The sequence below is a fragment of the Lynx rufus genome, unplaced genomic scaffold (assembly GCF_022079265.1).
Source record: "Lynx rufus isolate CCGP_SWC_20201006 ecotype Redwood Valley unplaced genomic scaffold, mLynRuf1.p SCAF_11, whole genome shotgun sequence".
Lineage (NCBI taxonomy): Eukaryota > Metazoa > Chordata > Mammalia > Carnivora > Felidae > Lynx > Lynx rufus.
The window spans coordinates 11,499,545-11,520,463 of NW_025814825.1; the positions used below are offsets into that span (position 1 = coordinate 11,499,545).

General features: G+C 42.2%; 1 protein-coding gene across 1 annotated transcript; it reads left to right on the top strand.

Annotated features, from left to right (window-relative positions):
• The first annotated feature begins 1,031 nt into the window (after nt 1-1,031).
• Nucleotides 1,032-16,090, top strand: SRGN (serglycin). The gene is made up of 3 exons (XM_047072871.1): nt 1,032-1,167; nt 11,173-11,320; nt 15,147-16,090. The coding sequence occupies exons 1-3, from the start codon at nt 1,092-1,094 to the stop codon at nt 15,400-15,402; spliced, it is 480 nt and encodes a 159-aa protein (XP_046928827.1). The 5' UTR covers nt 1,032-1,091; the 3' UTR covers nt 15,403-16,090.
• The last annotated feature ends 4,829 nt before the right edge of the window (nt 16,091-20,919 follow it).

Below are 20,919 nucleotides of genomic sequence, written 5' to 3' on the forward strand. Positions count from 1 at the left end.
AGTGGGGGCTGTAGGGATAGGCATGTGGAAATGGAGAGTGGTTGAACCTTGAATAGAAGGCAACAGTGTGTGCTCCCAGGCGAGGACACGTGTTCAACTGTTATGTCTATCCTGCAACTTTAATGTGGAGCCTCTACCCGGTGTTCCTCAGTCCCCCAGAAGTCTATGCACGATTCCCAGGACCTGAGAAACAGCCACTCCTTTAGTTACAGGGGGGCAGCGCAGCATGAGCTCCAGCAGCCCACTGGGCGGACACAACACACCTTGTTTCTGATGCCCAGCTCATTCAAGGCCAGAGAACCCAAAATTCAAGGTGGAAACTTTTACCAGGAGAAAAGGTGAAAACATAAATGGAATTGCATCATAAGAAATACTTGGTGTGGAGGGGCAGAGAAACGCAAAGTCGTTTTTCTGTTGTGCCCAAGTGCTTGGTAACCAGAAATCCTCGCTCCATTCTTGAGGAAGAGGGAGAGCCAGGGATCGATCCAATGGAAGCAACAGAGTCCAATAAGAAACCTGTTCTCTGAAACCGGAGAACACTTTTTTTGTAGATGAGAACTCAGCTTTGAACTTTTACCTCTCCAGCTCGACTCAGTGACTTGTGCTACTCCTGACAGAAAGGAAAATTAACATTTTATGTTGAAGGTCCTCAGTATGAAAAGGCAGTGCCCAACTCCCCCTCATCCACAGGGCCGTGGACTCTTTATGTTAAAAATCTTGTGTTCAGATTGCTAATTGAGGAGAGGAAAAACCGAGTCTACTGAATGCTGATTCTACTGTTTTAGTGGGAAAACAATTTCTAACAGGCAAGTGTGAAACAACAAAACTTTTGAAAAAGCAGACCTGGGGAGAGTTCAGTGCAGTTTCATAATGGGTATGAATAGTTATTTTGCTGTCTTTTTTTTTTTTTTTTTTTATCTTTCTGGGTTTTGATGTGGATCTCTTTCTATTTGTTCAGGAAATTGTGACGTGTGTTCTGGGCAGGGTTTGAGGTTTTGGAACTTTTTCTAAAAGGGACAGAGTGCACCCTGCTACATTTCCTAATCGTGAAGTTGGTGTCCAGGCAGCAGGACCGAAGTGAGCTGGTCACGATGCAACGGCTCCTCCAGGGCACTACATTTGTCCTGGCTCTTGCCCTCCTCCTGGTTTTTGATTCTTCGGTTCAAGGTAAGACCCGGGAAACTTGCACCCCCCGCCCCCCGCTGTAATCTTTGTAAGCCCCATGTTTCCCACAAATGATAATATTCACTTTAAGATACAGAATGTATTGTGGGAGAAAGTATGCAAGGAAAAAATATTTGGGGTGGCTAAACTCCTTAATGTGAGTTTGGTTAAGTTTGGTACCAAGAAGGATGAGGCTCTGGAGGCAGGTGTGGCCTTGTAAGCTCTCACAACGGTTGAAACGTGTTCTTTTATTTTGGGATGAAAAGGTATAGTTTATAAACTTTTTTTTAATGTATATTTTCTTTTATTGAGAGAGAGAGAGAGAGAGAGACAGAGGGAGAGAGAATCCCAAGCAGGCTCAGCGCTGTCAGCACAGAGTCCCATGCGGGGCTCTATCCCACGAACCCTGAGATCATGACCTGAGTCGAGATCAAGAGTCCCACACTTAACTGACGGAGGCACACAGGCACCCCTAGTTTATAAACTTTCAGAAATTCAAGAAAGTAATATAGAAAAATACCTATGTGTCTGTGGAGAAAGTGGCACTGTTGAGTGCCTATCCCTTAGGGTTTCTATCAGTCCCAAGTTTTCCTATATTATGGTGGTGTCATAATTACTCTAACAGTGGGAAATGATATATTTGTAGAAATCAGAGTAAATTTGTTTTTTTTCCCTTTTTTAAAAAAAACTTGGTTCTTAGTGAAAATTCAATTATGGCTAGACATAGTACAAACCCTCTCAGAGTTTATAAAGAGGCCGAAGAATTTTAGTGTCTGTGCTGTTGCTCAGAGAGACATTACATCTGGAAATTTCTTGTTAGATTTCTCTATGATCCAGGGTTGTTTAGTCAGACTGAAACAACTTAAAGTCTTAATGACTAAGACAACTAAAATTAACAGTTTGTAGGAAAGATACAATTTCTTCTCCTTTGGTAAATAAGGGATCATGTCTAAACAAGGTAGAAGGTCATGACCTGATAAATAGATGGGAGAATTTATGGTAGAAACACATTTAAGGTTCCCCAAATTGTACAGGAAATACTGACTCCTAGTGACATACATGTCCCAGATTTGTTTCTTCAAAGTGACTCTAATGGTCTTGTTTTTACTTTTGGTGGAAATGAAATCATATAGGGAATCTCAGATATGTTCGTCATGTACTGGAAATTTATAAAATTATTTTCTTCTTGTTATGCATTTATTGAAGAAAATAACAGCAAGTAGTGTTCCTGAAACTTTTTTATGAATCTATTTATTTAAAAAACTTTTGTTTTACATTTATTTATTTTTGAGAGACGGAGAGAGACAGAGCACAAGTGGGGGAGGGGCCGAGGGAGAGGGAGACACAGAATCTGAAGCAGGCTCCAGGCTCTGAGCTGTCAGCACAGAGCCCGAGGCGGGGCTCGAACTCACAAACCACAAGATCGTGACCTGAGCTGAAGTCAGATGCTTAACCAACTGAGCCACGCAGGAGCCCCAAATCTATTTATTTTTTACAGTATAAAACATTATTGATTGTAGGGAACAGGCTTGGGTCTTTTAGGGAAAATCTTCAGCTTGATGAGGTAATTCCCTAGTGTGTTGTGACAAGATCCAGGGTAATGAGGTCTATATTTGTAGCACAGATTTGAGTGACCAGTTGGTGGGGAGAGGGGGTGGGGTGTGGGGGGAGTCCACCCTGGCAAGAGCTAAGTTAGTCTTTACGTATTCAGAATTTCCCCCAAATATCACGTTCCCCACAAAGATTCAGTACGTAAAACTGGAATTAAAGCAAAAACGTTCCTTATGTAGTAGGTATTCATCAGAAAGAAGTGAAGAAACCATGATGAAACTGTACAAAGTACTAGCATTTATATCATCACCTGGTAGGTTTAGCTCTTTGTTGGAAAAGGAACCAAGAAAGAGAGAATGAATGAACTGAAAAACTAGGGTATTTCCAAAGGAGAAGTGCACTTGGTGTTGGAATGAAGGGTTTGTGCCCACGTCTCAATAGGAAGGGAGGGGCGCCTGGGTGGCTCGGTCAGTTAAGCGTCCGACTTCAGCTCAGGTCATGATCTCACGGTCCGTGAGTTCGAGTCCCACGTCGGGCTCTGTGCTGACCGCTCAGAGACTGGAGCCTGTTTCAGATTCTGTGTCTCCCTCTCTCTCTGCCCCTCCCCTGTTCATGCTCTGTCTCTCTCTGTCTAAAAAACAAATAAACGTTAAAAAAAAATTCAATAGGAAGGGAAATAGATGCCCACCCGGGGCTGTGTGTGCGAGTGACGGCAAGCTCAAGGCTGCAGTGGAAAGAGCCACGCCACTATTTCACCACACATCCACGTGATGCCAGGTGTGATCTGACAGTGTTTTTCCTCCATCTTTTAAAAAATATTTACTCAAACCACTGGTTTGACTGAACTGATCAAACTAACTAGGCTTTTGGCTTGCTTTTACTGCACATATTCAAAACATCTTAGATTACTGTATTTGTTTGCGAAGACTGCCCAGTATCCCAGACTGGTGTGGCTTAAACAACAGAAGTTTATTTCCTCACAGTTCTGGAGGCTAGAAGTCCAAGATCAAGATGTCGGTGGGGTTGGTTTCATTCTGAAGCCTCTTTCCTTGCCTTGAAGATGCCCATCTCTCTGTGTCTTCACATGGTCCTTCCTCTGTGTGTGTCTGTGTCCTGATCTCTTCTTCATAAGAGACACCAGCCATATTGGATTATAAGGACCCAGCCATATTGGATTAGGGTATATCCATATGACCTCATTTGACCTTAATTACCTCTTTTTAGTCCCTATCTCCAGATACAACCCTATTCTGAGGTATTGAGAGTTAGGGCTTCGACACACAAATTGAGGGGACACAACTCAGCCCCTATCAGTTACTATAAGTCAAACCCAAGTAAAGACATGATGTAAAATCATGTCTATTAGGGGCAAAGAAATGGAAATTTGGCAACGCATGGGAGACCCTGGAGAGCACAGGTGGCCATCGATTTAATGTAGAGCTCCAGGGGATTATTGATTATTGATCAGGTCTGTGAATCCTAAAGTCTTTTATTGCCCCCCTTTTAATTTTTTTCATGTTTATTTATTTATTTTGAGAGGAGAGTGGGGTGGAGAGGGGCAGAGGGAGAGAGGGAGAGAGAGAGTCCCAAGCAGACTCCGCATTCTGTGAGGTGTCATCTGACAAACCATGACATCATGACGTGAGCCAAAATCAAGAACTGGACGCTTAACTGACTGAGCCACACAGGTGCCCCGCCCCTCTTTTTAAAAGATGCCCGTAAAGAGAGAAAATGGAAAATCCACGAGCAGTTGTGGCCAGATCATGTGTTTACTCCACACTATTGGGTTACAGTAGATATTGGTTCCACCCATGTGTGCTGCTGTTTGATTGTAAAGTGATTTCATGTACATTCTCTTGTAAATGATCATCACATTTCCTGTGAAGAGGAATTAACACCACTTTATAGAAGAGAAGATTCATTTGCTTTTTAGACCAACCGCTTGCAAAATATTTTGAGACTTTAGGCCAGAAGTGGCCATCTGATTTCAAGGACAGAGTTAACTTTTTACTGCAACTTGACTGTCTTCTAGGTAGAGATTTTCTTTTTTCTTTACTGGTCTTTTCTTTTCTTTTCTTTTCTCTTCTTATCTTTTCTTTCTTTTTAAAGTTTTTATTTTTTTTATTTTTATTTTTTTAAATTTTTTTTCAACGTTTTTATTTATTTTTGGGACAGAGAGAGACAGAGCATGAACGGGGGAGGGGCAGAGAGAGAGGGAGACACAGAATCGGAAACAGGCTCCAGGCTCCGAGCCATCAGCCCAGAGCCTGACGCGGGGCTCGAACTCACAGACCGCGAGATCGTGACCTGGCTGAAGTCGGACGCTTAACCGACTGCGCCACCCAGGCGCCCCTAAAGTTTTTATTTTTAAGTAATCACTGTATCCAATGTGGGACTTGAACTTACAACTCTGAGATCAAGAGTAACGTGTTCTACTCACTGAGTCAGCCAGGTGCCTCGAGTTTTTCTTTCTTTAAAACAAAAAAACCTTGTTTTGACTGTAGTAAACTTGCTATAAAGTTTACCAGCAAATTGAGGTATAGAGAAGGAGAAATTGAAAGTAAACTGGGAACATTTACAGCTTGGCAAGCCATGCAAGGGTGGGGGAACCTTATCTATCTTGTAGAATTGATTGTCTAGTAGGAAGCAACTCCAACTTAGTGATGTCTGTTTCCGTGCTACCCAAATAACGAACAAAATGGCCTTTTTTTTTTTTTTAACCCTCCGCATGGCAGTTTCTGCTTAAGTTTCTCTAACATACCTGCAGCAGATCTCCATTAAGAATAGGAAATTGGCAAATTGTGATGATGTTGGGGAAAAATTGGTACTACAATATATAAAGATGCAGAGAGATTACTGGGGTAATGTTCATTCACAGAAAGCATTTTGTATAAAGTGGGACTAGTGACTTTGTGTGTATGTGGGGGTGGCGAGCAATGAGGAAAGGATTCTAAATAATTTACCATTCTTTTCCCTGGAATCTAACACAAAGTTCACCAGCAGATCCAGTAGGTGGGGCCTTTGGAGACGATAACCCTTGTGTCCACTAGCATTCTCTCTTTTATTTTTTCCAATTATGGTAATCAGTAATCATGAGGCATTTCTCTCAAGCAAGATAGGAGTCAAGATATTCCCACAACATCGGGGGCTGGAACTGTTGAATTCACATCCTGCCAACACCCTTCAATAGATATGTCAGGAACATTGTGTCTGTAACCATGTTCTTTATTTTAATCCAACTGAAAATCATCAATCCCAAATTAGATACACTTTTCTGGGGGGGGGATGACTTCTACCTTTGATTTCTTTATGAGTTTTTAAACAGCTTTATTGAAATAGCATTCACATACCATAGAGTTCATCCATTCAAAGTGTACAATTCAAAGTTTTTAAATTATATTCACAGATATATGCAACTATCACTATAGTCAATTTTAGAACATTTTCATCAACCCCCAAAAGAAGCCCCTCTTTTTTTTTTTAATATTTTATTTTAAAGTAATCCCTACACCCAGTGTGAGGCCTGAACTTACAACCCTGAGATCAGGAGTCATGCATTTTACCCACTGAGTCAGTCAGGCATCCCAAGAAGCCCCTCTTTATAAATTTTAAAAGCTGAGACTCTGAATTCTGGGGGGAATTTTGTATTTTAGAATTTGTTTTCATGAGTTTATGAAAGCTGTATTATGCCAGCAAAATGATAGGGTCTTTCACCTGGACGCTTCCCCATAAAGTTTTAGTTTTACTTTTCTGTTTAACTTCCTATCTATGCAAACATTCTCTCAGCTTGATAGCACATCGGCTGCCTGTAAAGGAGAAGGCAAACATCTACAGTGCCCAAAATGATAGCCTCTGAGCGCTTGAAATGGGGTGAATCCAAACTGAAATGTGCTGTTAGTGCAAAATATGCACCCAGACTTACATGAAAAGAAAAACGTAAAATATTCATTAATAACTTACATTGCTTATATGTTAAATGGCAATATCTGAATACATTGGTTAAATGAAATGTCTTGAAATTAATTTCACTTGTCTCTTTCTACTTTAAAAAATAGAGCTGCTATGACATTGAAAATTCCATACGTGGGCGCCTGGGTGGCCCAGTGGGTTAAGCGTGGGACTTAGGCTCGGGTCATGATCCTGTGAGTTCGAGCCCCCGTTCAGGCTCTGTGCTGACAGCTCAGAACCTGAAGCCTGCTTCAGGCTGCCCCTCCCCCGCTCTGTCTCTGTCTCTCTCAAATATAAATAAACATTAAAAAAAAAAGAATATTTCATACATGGTTGTCTGAACACTTCTATTGGACAGCGCTGTTCTAGACAGCACAGAGTGTGAAGACATCGCCCTCTGCTGGACATGTTGGATTTTTTTTTTTTTTTTTTTTTTTAGTCCCACCTACAAGGCAGGGGTTTTAAGTAGCAAGCACTCAATGCCAAACTTACGCTGCTTGAGGAAAGAATCAGAGGAGAAAGGTAAACCATACCAATACCAGGTGCAAAGATTTGTGCTAGATGTTTTACATACTTTCACTGTAAAGGAACTGTTTGGGATACTATTATTCATCTTTGAAAGATGAGACATTGAGAATCAGACAGATGCTAAATGGTAGAATGAGTGTTTAAATTCTGATGTCTTTATAAGTTGTCCACTAGCAGAGATTGGTCATTGTGGTCTCCCCCTCATCGGAGAAACTAGTGTTTAAGGAGCTCTGACCATGGTGCTAGTTATTATTCTAAGAACCTAACATTTATATCTCATTATCGGATCTATTACTGTTCCCATTTCATGGATGAAGAAACTGAGCCACACAGAGGTTAAGTAAGTTGGTCAAGGTCACACAGCTAGTAAGGGGCATTGGATGTCATCTTGCTACCTTACCTCCAGTCTCCAGACAGTGACAGAACTAACCTATTTTGGATGACTAGCTGTCCCAGGCCAGGTACAGTTAGCGATATTCAGGAACCATGGGGAAAATTGTGATAGTAGTTCCAAAGGTAAGAAAGAAAGAAACAAACAAACAAACCAGCGGGAGAATATTTACTTTCTTACATTAGTGTCTTTATTTTTTCAAGGAATATTGTTATTTATAGAAATTTATAAAACAAAATGAGAAAAAAATTACCAAAGAGTCCATCACTATATTTTTGTGGATTTCCTCAAATTTCTCCCCAATATCTGTTTATGCGGTTGCATTAACAACTACTGTGCAGCATGGTGTTCTGCCTTTTTCACTCATTTTTAAATATAGAGTTTCCCATGATGTTACATAGTCTTTTCTATAACCACTACTTTTTAACTTTTTTGTCAATATTCCCTCATATGAATGACTAATAATGAGATTTTTAACTGTTTTGATCAAGTTATTTCCTGTTTCCCTAGTTTAAATAGTACTAAGGTGAATAGTTTCATGTATCTTTTATACATTGTATTTTACCTATATCTATATATCTCTTTATAGATTATAAATGTGTATCATATATCTTAATGATGTAATAACTTGGCTAATCAGAGCTATTAGGACAAAGTTGAGTACAAATAGACATGATAGAGAATCACAAAGAAAGAGGAAATTTTGAAAAAGTTCTGTGGTTCTTCAGTCTTTTAAGAACAAAGTCCTTGGCCATCCTATTGAGAGGTAAAGTGAATTTGACTTTGGTATCAACCTCTGATAGTTGCTGTCAGAAGAGAACAGGACATAGTTTGTGCATACTCTCCTAGAAACAGATACTGGGGTGACCCCAAAACTCCAAAGTTCATGGTCTCTGGGGATGTTGGGTAATGAGATTAGGGGTCATTTTTCTTTTTTTTTTTTTTTTTGTTTAATACATTTTTCAAAATTTCCTATAATAAGCTCATATTTCTTTTCTCCTTTTTAAAAATAAAGTTATTTAAGTTTATTTATTTTAAGAGAAAGAGAGTGTAGAGGAAGGGCAGAGAGAGAGAGGGAGAGAGAGAATCCCAGGCAGGCTCCATGCTGTCAGCGTGGAGCCCTATGTGGGGCTCAAACACACGAACCATGAGATCATGACCTGAGGCAAAACCAAGAGTCAGAAGCTTAACCGACAGAGCCACCCAGGCGCCCTGTAACATAAATGTTACTTTAAAAAATTGCAACAAAAGCAGTCTAGATGTAAGGAATATCTAAACAGACTGCCCATTTCTAGAAGAGAGTGCTGTAAAAGGTAAAGACACCTTTCCATTAGTCCCTGAATTAAAACAATGTCAGGAAACCCTGTCAAATTGCTGTAGGAGTCCATTTATGTAAAATTCTAGAAGATATAAACTAGTTTTTTAAGTCTATTTATTTATTTACTTTTGAGAGAGAGAGGGCGAGCAGAGGAAGGGAAGAGAGAGAGGGAGAGAGAGAATCCCAAGCAGGCTTCGTGCTGTCAGCACAGAGCCTGATGCAGGGCTCAAACTCATGAACTGTAAGATCATGACCTGAGCCAAAATCAAGATTTGGAGGCTTAACTGAGCCACCCAGTCGTCCCTAAACTTATTTATGATGACAGGAAGCAGATGAATTGTTGTAGGGGGCTTGCAGAAGTGTGTCAAGAGGAGGGAGGGCAGTCAGGGTCCTTCCTTCCTCTGTCTTCTGCCTACCAATCCCCTCCACAAAGGCAATCAGTATGTTGTGTAACTTTTCAGAGGTTCAAGATACATATATGCAAGCATATATGTAAATATATTCTTAAAAACACAGACACACACAAATGTTAACACAATGCACAGTGTTCCTTACTTTGTTTTAAATTTAAGGGGCGCCTGGGTGGCGCAGTCGGTTAAGCGTCTGACTTCAGCCAGGTCACGATCTTGCGGTGCGTGAGTTCGAGCCCCGCATCAGGCTCTGGGCTGATGGCTCAGAGCCTGGAGCCTGTTTCCGATTCTGTGTCTCCCTCTCTCTCTGCCCCTCCCCCGTTCATGCTCTGTCTCTCTGTCCCAAAAATAAATAAAAACGTTGAAAAAAAAAATTAAAAAAAAAAATTTAATAATCTACCTCGGAGAATCTATATCAGTGTCCAGAGAGCTGCCTCATTCTTTTTTTTTTTAAGTTTATTTATTTGTTTTGAGAGAGAGAGCAACTGAGAGAGAGAGAATCCCAAGCAGGCTCTGCACTGTCAGTGCAGAGCTCAACGTGGGGCTCAAACCCACGAACCACAAGACATGGCCTGAAATCAAGAGTCGGACGCTTAACCAACTGAGCCACCCAGGCACCCCTGCCTCATTCTTTTAATAGCTGTACCTTAACATGTAATTTTCCAATCTTTTACTATTGCAAAAAAAAAAAAGTTGCCGTGATTGTCCATAGCACTGGGTTTTTTGTTTGTTTTCTGAAATAGTTGTTACCATTTCCACTTTGATCTGTACAGACAACAATGTACTGGGTTTTAAAACCACTTTTCCTGCTTTTCAAGGATTCTAAACATGCCCTTTCTTGCTAGGTGATTATTAGTTGCCCTTGTGTGAATAAAACATGGGCTTCGGGTGGGGAGGAGATGAACCTTTTGAAGTATGGGGAAGTATTTCTCACCATCGGGCTTCCATTCTTGCTAAAGTGAAGAATAGACAGTTTATTTCATGAATTAATAAGGCATCTCCTGTATGACCTTCTAACACCAGATTTGGAGACTTCTGTGTAGAAACTAAACTCAAAAGAAGCTGTGACAAACTAGGGTATTCCAACCAGTCTGTCCCTCTGCGAATAGAACAGCCTGGTTCTTCTGAAATCTCTGACTGGATCTGAGGGCAAAGAAAGAGGGCAAGTTTTTATTAACTTTTCATTCCTAAGAACATCATATGGCCCTAAAGAACTAGGGCCCCGTAATGTCTTAGGTACTACTTGGTGTATTCCTTAATCTTTCTGAATGTGATTTGGCTCATCTCTATAAGAAGGGGCAGGCTTTGGGGGTCAGATATGGGTTTGAATACTGGGCCCTTCAATACCCATGTGGCCTCAGTTTTCCTTTGCGTAAAGTGGAGAGAATAGTACAAAAATAATAATAGTTAACACTACCAAGTGTTTATTGTGTTCCTGGCACTATGTTAACGTCTTTACATGCATTTCTCATTTAATTTTGAGGACCAGCTTATGAGAAAAAACGACACTGTTAGCATCTTCATTTCACAGAGGGGGCTCAGGGAAGTGAAGGTTTCCCAGGTCACCAGTAGCATAGCTGGGACTTTACTCCAGGTGGCTGATTGCCCAATCCTATTCTAATCTTAAACCCTGGGCTACTTTATGGGGTTGTTGGGAGGACAATGTATCTAAAAGGCTGGCACAGGGTGGATGCTGCTATTCTATTTATGGTCATTCTATTTGTGGTCTATTTATGGTCATGCCCACACCTTACCTTCTACCAAATTTAGAATTCATTTAATCAACAATTTCTTCTGGACAGAGTGCTGAGAAGCTGTGTGAGAGGTACTTAGTAACCACATGGGTTCCTTTTTTGGGGTAGGTTCTCCTGTGCGGAGGGCCAGGTACCAGTGGGTACGCTGTAATCCTGACAGTAATTCTGCAAACTGCATTGATGAAAAAGGACCAATGTTCAACCTGCTTCCAGATGAAACCAACAGAATCCTCCCTCCAAGGACTGACCCTTTTTTGTAAGTGAACTTTCTCTGATCTTACTTTCACTGACCCCTGTTGAGACCTTGGCTTGGAGATGGGAGGGTTGTCCAGTGTGTTTTTCTTCAGGCTCTTGCCTTGGTGGCTTGGTTTTCACCACACAGTACACGGTAAAGCTGTATACTGTATTTACTGGTGTGTGAGATGCGCAAGAATGCACGATTCATCCAAACTTTTGCAAGGTCTTTTTGTGGTGGCAGAGACAAAAGCCAACTACTTTTCACCAACAAGTATTGGAAATGATTGAGCATTATTCTGTTTATGTAAATAGAGCACATTATATATTAAAATCCAATAGGAGTCTGGCAACTGCGTGCATAAATAAAATGCAGTATTTCGCTAGAGTGGACTATTATTTGGCCAAATAAGGAACGAAGTGTGCGATCACATGGATCTATCCTGAAAACATTATGCAAAGTGAAAAAAACCACACACAAAAAGCCACACCTTGCATGATTCTATCCATATGAAATGCCCAGAATAGTCAATTCTATGGAGGTGGAAAATAGATGAGTGGTCACCAGGGGCTGGAGGAGAGGGAGGAATACAGAAAGATTGCTAATAAGGGTTATTAAAATATCCTGAGATTAGATAGTAGTGATGAAAAAAGAAATTAGGGAAGAGAAGAATAAATGGCCATGGCTTATCAGAGACAAAGCCAAACCTCTTCTTGATGAAATAAAACCTGATTTAAACTTGCAAAAAAGATCCAATAGGAATTCATAAGTAACAAAAATGGAATTGTCTTCAAATCAATCGTTTTAGTAAGCAGCAAAATCGTACAACAGGTAGCAAAAATGCGTTATGAAAAGGATTATCATAAAGGTTTAATCTTCAGACTTTGAAGATTAACCCTAGAAAATTACTCTCCTCAAAGCCAGGGAAGTCATCATGCCCAAACTAGGTGAGGCCATCATCACTCAGCGGGGGAGGGGGGAGGTCCTGGCGGGGGAGGGGGGGGTCCTGGCGACCCTCTTCATTGCTGGCACTCACTGCATACGAGATTACATCGTCACCATCCTCAAAATGTCGCTCTGCAATCCTGCTCCTATGCCTCTACTTCCTTTTTTTTTCTTTTTTTTTTATAACCTTTATTCAGTATTGAGAGTCAGAGAGACAGAGCGTAAGGGGGGGGGGGAGGGGGAGGGGGATGGGGAGGGGGATGGGGAGGGGGATGGGCAGAGAGCATGGGAAACACAGAATCCAAAGCAGGCTCCAGGCTCTGAGCTGTCAGCACAGAGCCCGATGTGGGGCTCGAACTCACGAACCGTGAGATCATGACCTGAGCTGAAGTTGGACGCTTAACCAACTGAGCCACCCGGGCACCCCTCCTGTACCTCTACTTTTAGTCCACAGCATTAAGCTTGAAATTGATTTTGTAGCATCCTCCATTATTTTAACTTCTGAGTTTCCACAGTAATTCATTTAAAGCTAAAATGTTGGAGGAATAACCCAAGTTCTCCCAAACAACTATTTTTACACCATTTCTTCTCTCCTTAAGTCTCTACAATCTTCTCTTTCCTCAGCCGGGAAATTTTCCATCTCACTGTGACCCCAGACACTTAGGAGTGAACAGTTCTTGCTTCTGTGTTAGTCCCAGGCCCATTTGCCCTCCTACCCATTCTTTTTCCTTTCCTCTTCCTTCTCTGTATTGGGTAAGGGGTGAGGGCTCATCCCATGGTCTGCATCTCTCAGGCTCCCTGATCTGTGGCTGAGTTTGGACAATGGAAGGCACAGAAGGGAGACCAGAGAGCATGAGAGGCAGGGAGAGATCAGGATGTTTCTTCTCCTCGGTCCCTGCCTTGAGTAGCACCTCTGGCAGGACTGTGTCTCCTCCATGACTTCGGCTCCCACCAGATACCCCTAGTAGCTGGGCTCAGGGAAATCCACCTCCTTCCATTGTCCCTTTAGCCCAGGGAGAGAAGTATCTTCTCTCATCTCTGGGTTTCCTCGCTATCCCCTATCTGGCTTCACTGCTTTTCCATCACACATTAAGTAGTTTCCTGTGTTAAATATCGAGATGAGTTTCCTGATTGGACTCTGTGGCAGCTTCTAGGGCCACTCCTCCTTGTTCTGGGGATCCTACCTCTACACGCCTTTTCTAGGACTTCAGTTCTGCAGTGACTCCTGTGAGACCAGCATCTTGTTTCCACCGGGGTGCAGAATTCTCTAGCATCTCAGGCAGTTAGCTAGAATCCCTTCTTTGACTCTGCATCCTGTCCAGCTATTGCCCGTTCTCTGCTCCTCTTCACAGTAACACTTACTGAAAAGGATGCTTCCTGTCTCCCCATCCCTCTACCCCTTCTGTTTGGACTTCCGTTCATTTCTACCTTCCCCTCGGAATGTTTGGTAAGGTCACAATTACTCCTGGTTAACACATCCACTCTTTACTTCTCTGTGTTTGGCTTTCTCAACTTCTTAATTGCCTTCAAAACAGTTGATGCCCCCACCCTGGAAATGCTTTCTTCTCTAGGCTTGTATGGCCCCACCTTATCTTGAGTTTTCTTCTACTTCCCTGACTATTCGTTCTCCTCTGTTCAATATTTAATATATTGATATGGCCCTGGCTCTGTGCTGGGCCTCTTTTCTATCTGCATGCTTTCTTTAGGTGACCTCATTGTTCCATGTTTTTGATACTCTGTGTGTGTGTGTGTGTGTGTCTGTGTGTGTGTGTGTGCATGTGTGCGCATGCGTTTCCACTTTTCCGGTGCCGATCCCTTTTCCCTGACCCCACAGTCTAAACTAGCCACCTGTTCACCCTTTCATACATTAGTCTATTTCACTTCTCTGCATAGCATTTACCACCATCTCATAGTTTCCTGATTTATTCACTTTTTATGGTCTGTCTTCCCCAATAAGTTCTAAATTTCTCGAGGAGGGACCTCATCTGTTCGTGGTTGGAAAAAATGACCCATAGACTATGAAACACAGTTTTTGTCTCTGATATTTAGTTGTGTTGTTGTACCACCGAGGAGTAGCAACATGGCTCTGGTCTTTTGGTGCTGAGTGGACTTCTAAACCACCAAACTGAACCCAACTGAATGAATATATTTACTTTTTTTTTTAAGTTTATTTATTTTGAGACAGATAGGGAGCACAAGTGGGGAAGCAGCAGAGACAGTGGGGGAGAGAGAGAATCCCAAGCAGGCTCTGCACTGTCAGCGCTGAGCCCAATGCAGGGCTCGATCTCACGAACCATGAGATCATGACCTGAGCCAACATCAAGAGTCAGACGCTTAACCTTCCAAGCCACTCAGGTGCCCCAATACGTTTACTGTTTGAGAGGAACCTGAAGTTAATATGGTGGCAAACATAACGCTTAACTTGTCACAAAGAATTTCTTTAGATTCAGTTGTGCTGAAGCACTGTGAATATTAGAAGTTTTGTAGAAATTTTAAATTTGGGAAAAATGTCATCTATCTAGGCTGACTTACTTGTTTGTGCTTTCTTTAATGGAAGAAAATGGGAAAATATATCTTTTTTTTTTTAATAAATGTCCTCTTAATTTACCAAATACAGGATTGCTATGCTACTGATAAGAAAATTAGCATTGCTTATATGAGTCTGCAATGTGTAGATGTTGATAGATAAATGCAATGAGTTAAGTCTAGGCAAACATGTAGAAAGGCCTGATTGATTTGTTTTTTTTGTTTTAAAGCATTGAATAACTGGGAAATGTGTAACTTTTAGTTTGAGCAACTGGGTGGCTGCATTAATTTTCTACCTTAAAAATTTTTTATGATTTTCTTTCGTATGTCTCAAACTTCACTGTTTTTTCTTTTCCATTTTTTGCTCTTACTTCAGAATGACAGGATCCCAGAACTTGCATGATGTCTTCCCTCTCTCTGAGGACTATTTTGGATCTGGATCCGGCTCTGGCTCTGGCTCAGGATCTGGAAGTGGCTCTGGAAGTGGCCTCCTCACGGAAATTGACCAGGAATACCAACCAGTAGATGAAAACGATGCTTTCTATTACAACTTTAGGCCTCTCAAGAGAAATCTGCCCTCAGACAACCAGGACTTGGGCCAAGATGGACCAGAAGAGAATTTCATTCTGTGAAAGAGAGGGTTTCCCATTTTGATGCCAGGCGATGCATTCTATACGTTTTATGTACCGGAGTGAAATGATCCATTCTGGAATAAAAAAAGGTTTATAGGATTTCAAAAACATCTGAAAGAAAAGTTTAGGTTTTATCACCTTTTTTGCTTCATGAATTCTTCAAGCTTCCTTCACCTATCCTGTTGTCCTGGAAAATACCTGCATTCCCTTTGTATCGTATTCAACCAACATCACTATGAAATTACCTAGACTGCCCACGTCTAGAAAATGGCTTTAAAGAATAACTTAACCTGTTTAAAAAAAAATTCAGCCTGAGAAGCAAATTGACAAGTGATATTTCACACCCCAGTCTTCAGAAACCTGACACTGATTGTGAATTTTATTGATATGCCCCTTTTCTTATGAAAAATCCAGATGAAACACCGGGTAAATTTATAGAGTGGGTGGGTAATTGACAAGTCCCCTGTAAAGTGTACCACTCTATTGTTACCACTGGATGTGCTGGGAGAGCTGGTGGGCCATGTTTGCTGAGAACTACGATTGGTGTTACAATTAGAAACTTAGGACCCAAACTAAAGCACGACTGTGCTCGGAATACTTCATACTGCTTTCCTTTTTTTTTTTTTTTTTCCTGGATATCTGTGTATTTTCAAATGTTCCTCTATTAAAGCAGAACTATAATCAATGAGTTAAGCTGTCTGGGATCTCTTGTTATAATAGATAAATTAAGAAATAATCATTTTTGCTCAGATGTTTCTAGAAGTCTTATCGACAAGATATCAGCAAGATTATTTTACAGAACAAATTTTGCAATCAAATCCTATTAACCAGCAGATGAAGAAAACAATTGTGGTAGAGCGAGGTTATTCTTGTCCAGGCGCCTCTTCTTCCTGAAGGCTGTTCCCATCTCTGTTCCCCTGAGTTCTGAAAAGCTTGTCAGCATCGTTGTCATGAATCCTGTTCTTCCTTTATTTATTTATTCTTATTTAGTCTTGCTTCCTTCCATTCCCCTTCCAGGTTATCTATCCTGAGAACGCTCCCTTAGAAACTTACTGCATTGCTACATGGAGAGTCCAACTGGTGACGTTGGCGACAGGAACGTAGAAAGCAGATGCTAAAATGGGATCTGGGAGCTAGATCACCTGCTGCCTGACTGGCAATGAGGACCCCATCCCCGGCCAGAGATGCAGCACAGGGACAGGACAGCACTGCAATTACTGAAGTTTTCACTGACGATGACCTGGGGGGTACTAGGGCTAGGGTGTTGGGCATTGAGAAATATGAGGAAGTGGTAATTATAAAGACAATAGTATTGGATGGCTATTGCTAGAAGCAAGTAATGCTTTTAAAAGAGACAATGAAAGACCAAGGATGGTTAATTAAAGGCTAAATGTGAAAACAGATGGGCTTCTTTCGCAGCATTGGGGCACGCCTCAGACACATTGCAGTTTCAGTTCCAGACCACCGCAATAAAGTGAGTTTTGCAATAAAGTGAGTCAAACGAATGTTCTGGTTTCCCATTCCATATAAAAGTTATATTTATACTGTAGTTTATTAAGTATGCTATAGCATTGTGTCTAAAAAGAGCCAAAAACAATGTACATACCTCAATTTAAAAAGACTTTATTGCTAAAAAATGCTAACCATCATCTCTCAGTGAGTCATAATCTTTTTGTTAGTGGAGTAACTTGTCTTGACGTTGATGGTCGCTGACTCATCAGGGTGGGGGTTGCTGAAGGCTGGGGTGGCTCCAGCAATGAAGTTTGCCACATTCATTGACTCTTCTTTTCACGGATGATTTCTCTGTAGCAGGTGATGCTGTTTGGTAGCATTTTATCCACAGTAGAATTTATTTCAAAATTGGACTCAATCGTCTTGAACCCTGTCCCTGCTTTGTCAGCTAAGTTTACACTATATTCCAAATCGTTTGCTGTCGTTTCAACCATCTTCACGGCATCTTCACCAGGAGTAGATTCTGTTCCAGAAACTATTTTCTTTGCTCGTCCATAAGAAGCAACTCCTCATCTGTTCAGTTTTTTTTTTTAACGTTTTTTATTTATTTTTGAGACAGAGACAGAGCATGAACGGGGGAGGGGCAGAGAGAGAGGGAGACACAGAATCCGAAACAGGCTCCAGGCTCTGAGCCATCAGCCCAGAGCCCGACGCGGGGCTCGAACTCACGGACCGCGAGATCGTGACCTGGCTGAAGTCGGACGCTTAACCGACTGAGCCACCCAGGCGCCCCTCATCTGTTCAGTTTTATCATGACACTGCAGCCACATCTTCAGGCTCGACTTATTTTTTTTTCAGTCTCCACTTCTTTAAAACTTTATTTTTAATCTTTATTTTTGAAAGGGAGAGAGAGAGAGACAAAGATACAGTGCTCATGATACATGAACTCACAAACTGCAAGTTCATGACCACCAAATCAGCCGTTACTTCCTCCACTGAAGCCCTGAACCCCATGAAGTCATCCATGAAGGTTGGAATCAACTTCTGCCACACTCCTGTTCATGCTATTTTGAAATTTTTTTTTTAACGTTTATTTATTTTTGAGACAGAGAGAGACAGAGCATGAACAGGGGAGGGGCAGAGAGAGAGGGAGACACAGAATCTGAAACAGGCTCCAGGCTCTGAGCTGTCAGCACAGAGCCCGACGTGGGGCTCGAACTCACGGACCGTGAGATCATGACCTGAGCCAAAGTCGGACGCTTAACCGACCAAGCCACCCAGACGCCCCTAAAAAAATTTTTTTTAATTAAAAGGGAAAAAGTGTCAGACACCCCGAGCTAATACTTTTTTTTTTTTAATTTTTTAACGTTTATTCATTTTTGAGAGACGGAGAGAGACAGAGCACGAGTAGGGGACGGGCAGAGAGAAGGGGAGACACAGAATCTGAAACAGGCTCCAGGCTCTGAGCCATCGGCCCAAAGCCCAACGCTGGGCTAGAACCCACGAGCTGTGAGATCATGACCTGAGCTGAAGTCGGATGCTCAACCGATTGAGCCACCCAGGCGCCCCTGTTCATGCTATTTTGACTGCTTCCCGTGAATCACGAATGTTCTTAATGGCATCTAGAATGGTGAATCTTTTCCCGAAGGTGTTCCATTTACTTTGTCCAGATTCATCAGAGGAATCGCTATGTATGACAGAAATATAGATATTAAGAAATATATTTCTTTAAATGATAAGACTTGCAAGTCTCAGTGTCTCCTTGACCCAGGGCTGCGGAATGGATGTTGCGTTCGCAGGCACGAAAATGACATTAATCTCCTTGTACCTCTCCCTCAGAGCTCTCGGGTGCATCGCCAACGAACAGTAACATTTTGAAAGAAATCTTTCTTCTAAGCAATAGTTCTCATCAGTGAGCTTAAAATATTCAGTATATCGTGTTGTCAACAGAAATGCTGTCATCCAGGCTTTGTTCCATTTATAGAGCACAGGCAGAGTAGATTTAACATGATTCTTAAGGGTCCTTAGGAGTTTTGGAATGGGAAATGAGCCCGGGCTTCAACTTAAAAGTCACCAGCTTTACCGGCCCCTAAAAAGAGAGTCAGTCGGTGCTTTGAAGCCTTGAAGCCAGGCATTGACTTCTCTCTAGCTGTGAAAGTCCTACGTGGCATCTTCTTCCAACAGGCCGTCTTGTCTATATTGAAAATTTGTTATTGAGTGTAGCCACCTTCACGAATGATCTTAGCTGGATCTTCTGGAAAACTTGCTGCAGCTTCTACACCAGCACTTGCCGCCTTACCTTGCACTTTCACGTTATGGAGAAGGCTTCTTCCCTTCAACCTCACGAATCAACCTCTGGTAGCTCCAAACGTTTCTTCTGCCGCTTTCTCACTTCTTTCAGCCTTCAGAGAGCTGAAGAGAGTGAGGGCCTCGCTCTGGATCGGGTTTTGGCTTGAGGGAATGTTGTGGCCGGTTTGATCTTCTATCCTGACCACTCCAACTTTGTCCATATCCGTATAAAGCTACTTTGCTTTCTTATCGTTCATGTGTTGACTCGAGTACCACTTTTCACTTCCTTCAAGAACTTGCCCCTTATAGTCACTACTCGGCTGTTGGCGCAAGAGGCCTAGCTTTCCTCCGATCCTGGCTTTCGACACGCCTCCAGGCCTTCGTCACTAAACTTAGTCATTTCTAGCTTTTGACTTAAAGTGAGAGATGTGTGACCGACTCTTCCTTTCACTCGAACACTTAGAGGCCCTGGTAGGGTTATCAATTGGCCTAATTTCAATACTGCTGTGTTTCAGGGAATAGGGAGGCCTGAGGAGAGAGAGAGAGACAGAGAGAGAGAGAGAGGAGAGACAGGGGAACAGCTGGTTGGCGGAGCAGTCAGAATACACATATTTATTAAGTTTGTCATCTTATTTGGGTGCAATTTATGACACTCCAGGACAATTACAATACTAACATCCAAGATCACCGCTCACAGATCACCGTAACAAGTATGGCAACGAAGAAGAAATATTGTGAGCATGACCAAAATGTGACGCAGAGACACAAAGTAAGCAAACGCTGTCGAATGTTAAACTGTCAACCTAGCCAAGTCTGTCATGTAAAGTCAAGGCCCTGACTGGAAAAAAAATGGGACCCCGAGAGATGACATCCAGGTTGATACATTCAGATCTCGATGCCCCTGATTCCCTCAAGCCCTCTGAACTTCAGCGGCCCACTCCTTAAGAAGTAGGTCTTCCCTCTGGCTTAAAGGTGGTTAAGAGGCTTGTGCCCTTCAATACCACACGCAGGCTCCCTCAAGGTCTATCCCTAACTTCTCTCCTTACCCATGAGATGAGTAACTACAGCTACAATAAAAATGAACGGGGAAATTTGGGGCCCGCTAAGAAAGAAAGGTAATATACGCTGCGGGTTCTGCAGAACCCAGCTGTCATGTACCTCAGCAGTGAGTGTCTATATGACTTAATTCGAAGAGTGCTAGATTAAGGGACAGAGGTAAAACATAGAAGTAGTATTCTGTTTTAACACCCTGGCAAGAACTCCGGGAGAAGGTGTTGACTCCATGCTAGAATGGCTCTTAGAAGCTAGAAGAAAGCAACAGCCCTTCTTAAGTGGAGTAGGAATGCTTACATCCACCACAGCAGGCCGTGGAAGAAGGGGTAAAAGGGTTTAAGGAAGTGAGCACGTTACATGAACAGACTGTCAGTCTTGAAAACCCCCAAGAAGATTTTGTTCTACGGGAAGCCCCAAGTGATAAAGAATACGCTGGTGAGAAAGACGACATCTCTGAGCTATCAGTAGTAACTTTCCTCTGAAGGGCAAGGTTAATGGTACAGATGTTGCTGCAGAACTGGGCTCACTAATAGCAACGGGAATGAGAGGTTCTCGAAACGATAGAGGCCAGGTGGTAGTGCAACCGTTAGAAGCCAGGCGGTGCAGTTACCATAATAAGCGGCGGGGGCAGGTGGAATCCAGGGGAGCCTGCTGGGCAGAGTCATGGAAATGTCATCTCTAGAGGTAAGAGAGCTGGTAAGCGTTCTGCACCCAGTTCCAATG